An 8,667-nucleotide genomic window follows, 5' to 3' on the forward strand; every position below is an offset into this window, starting at 1 on the left:
GTCCCCGGTCCGGTACGGGGGCGACACTGAGGGTTGCGATCCGTTGCCGGACACGGAAAAAGACAAAAAAAAAAAAAAAAAAAAAAAAGAACAGTGAGCAGACATGGGCAGCGTCTGCATGGGGCTTTGGTGCATCCGCCCCCTCTGGGCCCGGGGACTCTGGCCTCCTGCCGTGGTGGCAGTACTGCCCAGGCAGCTGAGCCCTGCGTGGGACAGAGACACAGGCAGGGGACGGGCTGCCCACCACACTGCCCCAAGCTTGCCCACATACTGCACAGCATTACACATGAACTTCCCTGGGTTTCTCCAAATCGATATTCCACCTGCAAACAGGGTTGGCCAGTCTCGCAGAGGCCTTCCCATCCTCACCCATGTGTCCTCACCCTAGTTCTGGGTCGGCATCGGTAGGAGACTGGCTTCCTAGAGGCGGCGGGCTTCTCACGAGAGGCAGACACCCCCAGGGGAGGCCAGCACAGCCCCACCATAACAGGCTCACCCAGCAGTGGCCTGACAGATGCCTGATGAGTAATGGTGTGGTCCAGATCCCCTCCTTCCCCCCACACGAGGCACCCTTTGCCCCTCAGACTGCTGAAGACCCCAGCCCTGCTCCCATCCCAGTGTTCCTGTCCACGTGGCCCCACTCTGCTCGTTTGGAAAGGACTGCTAAAGAGAACTGCATAGGGCCCCTGGGGGCTCTTGGAGTCTCAGAGCCCAACGGCAGGGCCCTGTGTGAGCAGCAGACTCTGGGACATGTGCTGGGTGCAGGCCAGGGAAGCTGAGCTCCTTGAGCCACCTGTCAGGCATCCTCGGCCTCTCCCACCGAGGTCTGTGGATCCTGATGGTGTACAGGGTTTCGCTTAGAAAAGTAAAGATTAGCTGCCAGCACAGCCAGGCGGGGCCTACTGCTGCCTCTTCCCTGGGGAACCTGAGGAGGGAGCCTGGCCACCAGCATGACTGGGAGAGGGGAAGCCTGCCACCTTCAGGGCTGATCTCACCTCCAGAGCCTTGGACACAGCAGCTTTCTGATATATTTTAAACACAGATTTTTCAGGCCTCTTTTACATCTCCTAAGCAAACAGAGGAAGTCGTTAAGAACAGTACCCTACACAAGAGTGGGTCAGACACAACCCGACGTCCTGGAGAGACCGTGCCTCAGCAGAGGTAGGAAGTGTTTCCCAAGTTGGTCAGAGCCGCCAGCAAGCCCTTGCACCAGCCCTCTCCCCAGCCCCCTCCCTCTTTAACATGTTTCTCGTGGCACAGGCAGCTGTTTGCCTGCAGAGATCACGATGTAGCCATGATGTCACAGTTTAGGACTGACCTGAAGAGACATATAATGTTCTCCTCAAATCCATCCGCACGACTGGCTACAACTTCAACTCTCCTAAAACCAGGGCCATGTCGAACCCACCAGTCCTCAACCCCCTTTCCTAATATCACTCTGTCGTCATCTCTCATTTTAGCTGACAGAATTACAAGGTCCAGACGAACAAAGAAAGACTTTTTATTAGCACTGTTACAGGCAATGGTAATGTTACATGTGAGCTGACCCTCAGTGTATGACCCACCCAAGCCATAGCAGATAAATCAGGAGGGAGAATCTATCTGTAATTATATGCAAGTGCAGAAACAGGATCACCCTGAATGTCAAACAAGACTGAAAATCACATTACAAAAAAAGTAAATAAAAATAACACCCATTTTTTAAAAAGTGCCAGCTCTTGAGTGGCAGAGCATCACGTATACCACAGGACACGCTTAAGTAGCTGCAAACACTGACCTGCTTCCCACTGTGCGGGCCAGGCCTGCCCTGGCTTTTACAGCTGAATTTAAGCAGTCCAGATGTTCATCTTCTGGATTTCCTTTCTCTATTTTTAATTTTTTAAGCGCGTCACCCTAACAATTAAGCCAACCATATCTGTCCTAAGTGTTAAGACTAGAGACTCTCCCTTTGTAAGGCTTAAATCTGAGTAAAGAATTAAGAAACCAAACACCAGAATCTTAAAAAGTCAAATGATAGTGGGGCCAGTGCCAATGTAGAAAAGCACTCTAACCCTCCCTTGGAGCTCTACTTTGGTAAATGTTAACGTTTAACCAGTCAGCAAAATATTTAACCCAGTTAGCAAAATTGACACCGTCATTTGAGTAGTTACTCTTGTGCATAGTAAATGTTGCAGGATGAACTCCACGTCTGATGAAGCAGATCTGAAAAACAGTTTGCAGAAAGTGTTCCTCCCCTCAACACCACTCGAAGCCCAGGGAAACGAGCATACCCCGCAGCAGCTGTGGCTGCGGTGCTCGGTGGCAGTGCTAAATCGTCTGGTAGCCGGCGTGACTCCTCTTCCTGCCGATGAGGTAGGCGATCAGGACGATGAGGACCAGCCCCGCCAGGGCGCCGCCCACGGCGATGGGGATCAGCATGCTGTTCTCGTCCAGCAGACACTCTTCCACTGCGAAGACACGGGGCACGCGCTCCGCTCATGCACACACCTCGCCAGCAGCTCTCCCCGCCCCGGCCTCCCTCATCAGTCAGCACAGGAACGGGCTTAAACTGAGGTGGGAGAGTCCAAGTCCAGCCACCCACCCCTTGGAGAAGCCCCTATGTGTAGACACTGGCACTTTCCACGTGGCTGAAGAGTCACAGGTGTTCGCCTACATGAGAATCCATGGGTGCCACTCAGTGGGGCGATGGCCAGTCACCCGTGCTGTGCCCAGGGCCACTGGGCCCTTTGGAACACTGGACACACCAGACAACACCTTACATTCAACTTACACGGGAGAAGAGCCACCCCATTCTTGGAATGACTGCCTTATTCTCAAGTGGTGTCACATCTCCCTGTCTGGAAGACGTGCTGAATGTTCTGAAGTGAGGGGAGTTTTCTCTAGGACATCTCAGACTGGGAAGAGCAAACAGCTCTCTGTGGAGGAAAAGGGAACCTGCTCCCAGCCCCACACAGAAGCTAGGCACTTCCACTGCTGCCATCGCCGTCCATGCTGCGCTCCAGCACTACTCACCAGATCCAAACTTGTCACCTTCGACCTTGAATGCCTGGACCCACACTTTGAATATGTTGACGGAAAACGCCTCTGTGACGTGAACGCGCTCCACTGGGTGCCGTCCTCACTCCGGATGTCCAGGGTCACCAGGTGCGGGCTGCAGCTGCCATTGGCTGAGGTCTTGTTTGGGTTGATATTAAACACTCTTATCACAGTCTAAATACGAAAAGCAATAAGTTACCACACTCTTGAAACACAAAAATTCTGAAGCAGAAACTTCAAGGTCACATTCATTTGAACCAGAACTAGAAGGAAAACATTAGAGCTCACAGTAGTGCAGATTTCCCAATTCCAAAACCATTGTTCTTGCTACTTGTGACCGACCCCGTTCAGAAGGACGTGTGTCTGTGTGGAAGGTGCGTATCCTAATGCCGTGCCCCACCCCCCACCCTCTCCCCTCAACAGCCACACCCTTTAAATCTCCTCTCAGTCCCACAGACTCTGTCACCTGTAGGACAGATATTTTAAATGCAAAGTGTAAAAATAATACTTAAACGTTTGTGACAAAAGTTTAAGGAAAATGTGATGTTCTATCCAGGGTCAACAAGCTTTTCCTGCACAGTGCCAAAGAAACACTTCAGGCTTTGTGAAGTCTGTGTCACAACTACTCAGTGTGGAGGGTGTGAACCATGGGAGCGCTGTGTTCCCACAGAACAGTGACAGAGACAGGCTCTGGCCCTGGCTCTGGGTGACTTATGATCCACAAGGCTGCGAGCACTGAGCTGAACTTCCAAAACTCCTTGGTGGCACAGCCCTGTGTCCTACCCCAGCCACGCCCCGTACCGTGTTGTCCTTCTTCTCATAAGTGACGTTCAGCTGCAGCCCCATGCTGGCCAGCAGGCAGGTCCCATTCACATCGCTCACATTGTACTTGTCCACAGAGGGGCTCTCAGGCGGTGGCGGTGATGGTGAGGGGTGGGGTGGCGCGGTGGTCGGGAAAGGCCCGTCCTGCTCACAGCGTGTCTCTGCAGGGACAATGGAGAGGGAATCAGCTGCCCACAGGAAGGAAGGTCAGAGTCCCGAGTTCTGATAACCCTCAGTAGTTACAGTGAGATCAGACTCAGCACTGAAAACCACGTCTCTCTGAACCCACTGCATACTCCAGCTGATGTTCTCAGTGGCCACTTTCTCAATCCTGAGGATGGTACAAGCCCTTACCTTTCTAGAGGTGCAGGACAAGAGTGAGGCCATGCTGACAGCGGATGGCTCAGGGCAGCAGAGCCCAGGGGAGGACTGCAGAGCAGTCTCAGCCCACCTGCCACCACAAAGGACGATTACCTGGATGCACGCTTCCCGTCAGTCCTTGGCAGCAGGCACGGTCACTGGGCATCCTCTCCTGCATAACCAACCTTCCCAACTCATAGTTCCCAGCCAGTGGGGATGGAGTGAACACAGAACACAGAACCACACAGCAGTGTGGTCAGCACAGGGAGCCCAAGAGAGACCAGCAGAGGACGTCTTCAGGCAGGATGGCGGTCAGGCACCCACATGCGAACAGAGATTCACATGTGAATGAGGCCAGACCGCCAGTGGGGATGGAGTGAACACAGAACACAGAACCACACAGCAGTGTGGTCAGCACAGGGAGACCAAGAGAGACCAGCAGAGGATGTCTTCAGGCAGGATGGCGGTCAGGCAGCCACATGCGAACAGAGATTCACATGTGAATGAGGCCAGACCACTGTTTTGGGTTTTTACTTGGGGTGGAGGTGGTGAGGGCAAAGGCAAGCATCATGGTTTAGGGAGAAGGCATGGTGAGAAAGTGTGTGTGAAGACCCCAGAGAGGAGAGAACATCAGAAGTGAGGGAAGTGGGAGTGACACAGAGTGACTGGGAGGTCCGCAGGGAGAGGCCACATGGGACGGTGGGGTCTGCAGGGAGAGGCTGCACATAGGGTGCCCCCCAGGAGACATGCAGAGGAGCTTGAATGTGATTCTGTCTCTCAGAATTTGATCTGCAAAGATTGTTTATAGCCAAAACTTATACTGAAAGTCAAGGCAGACTGAAGCGAGTACAACACTAACTGGACGTGTGTACTGGAGCAGACAGATGGACGTGTCTTCTATGGACAATGCTGCTGACCTCCAAGATACCATCGACCTCAAGATTAGGTCCTGTCTTCAACCACCACGTTTCTGTGGATCATCGAGCAGCTTAGAGTAACTACACAGCGTCCACACCACCTGATCCTTTCCACATTTCTGCTAGGCAGAGTTGTGGGAAGCGGGCCCAAAATATCCAGCATGGGCAAACCCATAGGGAATTTGCTCTGCCCAACTCCATCAATCACTTGCTTATTTCTTACTCAAAGCTGAAATGAAGCCTTCATTTCACTTACATGCCAATTCCTGCCTTCACATTCTACCTGTGTGGAGGAGGAAAGAGGAAACTTCACCCACGACTACACCTCATGAGGTGCTGAACACACTTCTGAAAAGCTCAGCTTTCCCCCCGTTTAAATCCCCTGTTCAGAGCACACAGGGGACCGTGGAACAACTGTACCAAGCTTTGCACAGTGACTTTAACCTTGGGTTGCGGTGGCAGGACAGACAACACTGGCCCGATGCCCCAGACTGGAAATGTCTCAACCCACGGCGTGCTGCCTGACACTGTTCACTGACTGCTCTTGGGCTAAGCTACAGGTTGACATTATAGCTGCACGTAAAAAAAATAGCTTCACCATTACTTCATAATTTGTTACAGAACACATGGTTAAATGTGCAAGAATCAAAACAGGCTGTACTCTAATTCTACTCTGGATGGCCATGCAGCACCGGAGAAAGAGCAACCTGCACTGACTCGACAATCCCTTCTAACGTACGGCACGATCCAGTCCACACATCCATTTTCCTGCCTTGTTTTCATAAAGAAGGCTATAAGATGTCAAGTTGGAAACACAAAACAACGTACAGTCAGGTCTCACCGCCGGTCAGAAAAACTCAGCACTCTGGCAATGTGTGTACATAAATGCCCCCCTCATTCTGTCTGAATTACAAATGCATACCCACACTCTGACCAGCACGCTCCTTCTTTCCTTCCTTAAACACATACTCATCACCAAAGTCCTGCCTACAGAGGGCTCACAGTCTAGGAAAAGAAATTATGGAAAAAAAAAACCCTGCACTGAAGCGGGCTGAGTGCTGCCCTGAGAGGTGGTGTCACAATAGCCTCCAGGGAAACTCAGGGACTCGGGGTAGCCACAGGCGCATCCTGGTCCCCCTCCTGGGAGAGGAGAGTGCAGGGCTGCGCATCCTTCCAGACTCTTGCGCTTTCAAAAGCTCACATATCCCAAGAGCTCCAAATGATTTCCTGGGCAGCAGCAAATATTCACATAACTGGCACAATGCAATTGAGAAGTGTCTCCCAAAGGTCAGAGATATTTAAGCATCAGTTCCTTTAATTTAAGCTAGATAGGAATGACGCTCTGGTTCTTAAGGAATTAAAACAAAAATACTCCCAAATTGGGTAGGAGGTTTGTGACAACCTATATTTAGAAGTAGTTTCTGACTTCTCATAGTCTTAGAAGAGTCCTTTGATTTATCCAGCACATACTCATGCACCAAACCTAAACATGATAAAAAATGAATAAATTCAAGTCCTCTAGAAAATTGCTAAACCCAGATGCCCACGCAGAGCCTCACCCCAAATCTACTGATCAGCAGGGACCTGGGGTTGGGATCCAAAGGACACAGAGCGAGACCAGGTGCCTGGTTTACGCCACCTCCAGGCAGAGCTATCCCAGACCATTCCAGAACGATCATCACCTGCCCTACTTTAAGATCCTCGGGAAAGAGGAGATCTCCTTTCCTTAAAACTTATCTTCATCAAAAAATCTGATGGGAAAGTCAGCTCAGCTTTGGCCTGTGCTTCATTTCCTCTTAGGATAAACCTGTGAGGTCCCCAAGTGTTCTTGGCCATGGCAATGTAGTAAAAGGCAAGGCGAGCAAGGCTCTTGGGTCCAGGCCACTGTCACACTATCAGTTGGGAAGGGGGTGGCACAGAAGCCAGCGCCAGCATCCTCCACCTATGAGTCCTCAAATGAAAATTCTACATCGGCACAAGAAAAGAGTCATTCTGCACCCAAAAGATCACCGCTGCACAGAAATGCTTTCATTCAACAGAACTAAGAATCCATAATGAACAGAACAGACTAGGGGGACATAAAAATACACTTAATGTAATTGACCTGGGATCTTTTCCCTGAAGGAGCTTTCGATTCAGTTAAGAGACAAGAAAATAAGTCATGGACGTGCCTAGGAACCAAAGGGATGAAATCAGCACAACAGAAGATGAAAAAAGAAAGGACTCAATTTTTATAGAAATCAAATATTTTTGAACGATTTATGCTGTACATATGTGGTCAGTTATTTCAAATCTGCTCCTATCTATAGAGAAAACACCAGTCCTTGTCAAAACATGAACCAAATGAGACCCCCAGCAGACACACAGTGAGCAAGGAGACGTGTGCTCTCCAAGGCATCAGCTCTTCCTGAGTCACGCTCGCTAGCGCACTCAGCATTTCTGCAATAGGCTAACAGTTACGTTTTTAAAACGATTCAGGTCACTGCATGGATGGTTATATTTTGGTGTGCTAGTGCAGGCCTCTCACTTACTGAGAGCTCCCTGTCTCTGAGACTGCGGGCCCTCTTCAGCCCTTCTTCCCTGCACCTCCACTGCAGGAGATGCCTGTTGACCCCGAGAACTCTTCTAATCACTGTCCCACCAGCGAAGTCACAGGAGGACGAAAGCCAAAAAACCAGCAAGCAAAGCAGTTTCAAGAGGTGAGGGCGTGAGCCCCGGCCAAGAACCCTCAGTCCTCCGGCGGCTTGGGGTGCAGGGCTGTTTCATGCTCACTCTTTCTTTGCAATAGAGGCCCGGATTGGTAAGGCAGTAACGTAAAGGATGTAAATTCAACAATGAGATGACTTCCAAAAGCCCCCTCTAGTAAAGAGGACACAGACTCACCTGTGACTTTGTCCCGTCCCCACCCCCTCAGCCTACAATGAATAGTGGGGCTGACGCTGACTCTTCAGGACACCTCTGGATCATCGAAGGCAGAGTCTGGGACACTCCAGCTTCTGCAGAATATTCAGTGTAGTTTTAGAATGCCTCTTAACTCTCCTGTTACCCAGCAGAATTTACTACACACGTGCTCTGGTATCTTTGAAAAGATTTCCTTTCCAAAGTACACAGACACATATCTGCACAGGCAGATTTAACATAAAATCAAACTGAGCTCTGAGGGGACAAACACAGGCCACATGAGGCGGCAGGAGGATGCTCTCAGACACGTCTCAAAAGTAAGGTGCACTAACCAGCAAGGGCTTGACAAGCCAACTTGACAGAACAGGACAGGGTGGCCACCCACAATGAGGCCCAAAGGGTAACTGACCTGCAGCTGGGAAGCCCAAACCTCCAGGGCCACCCCATGTTGCACAAGGCTTGCACCCCTTGCCACCTCTAGGGAGAAACAGTGGCTGGGCCCCTGGTGTCAGGAGGACAGCCTTGTTTTCAGACCTTTTCCACCTGGAATCACATGAGTGTGTTCATTAAAAAGATAACTATTATGAAGGATTTGGATAGTGGGGGAGGCTTTGCTGGGGGCAGGGGGGTG

The 8,667-nt window shown here is 50.8% G+C and overlaps 1 protein-coding gene across 1 annotated transcript in view; it reads right to left on the reverse strand.

The window, feature by feature from the left end:
• Positions 1 to 8,667, reverse strand: part of LAMP1 (lysosomal-associated membrane protein 1) — a 22,967-nt gene that overhangs the window by 3,209 nt on the left and 11,091 nt on the right. The window contains exons 5-6 of the mRNA XM_008572929.1: positions 3,838 to 4,019; positions 3,130 to 3,210 (exon numbers count right to left, since the gene is read on the reverse strand). Coding sequence (XP_008571151.1) covers positions 3,130 to 3,210; positions 3,838 to 4,019 — 263 coding nt within the window. The remainder of the gene's footprint in view (positions 1 to 3,129; positions 3,211 to 3,837; positions 4,020 to 8,667) is intronic.

This window comes from Galeopterus variegatus, unplaced genomic scaffold, assembly GCF_000696425.1.
Source record: "Galeopterus variegatus unplaced genomic scaffold, G_variegatus-3.0.2 Scaffold848, whole genome shotgun sequence".
NCBI classification, from domain to species: Eukaryota; Metazoa; Chordata; class Mammalia; order Dermoptera; family Cynocephalidae; genus Galeopterus; species Galeopterus variegatus.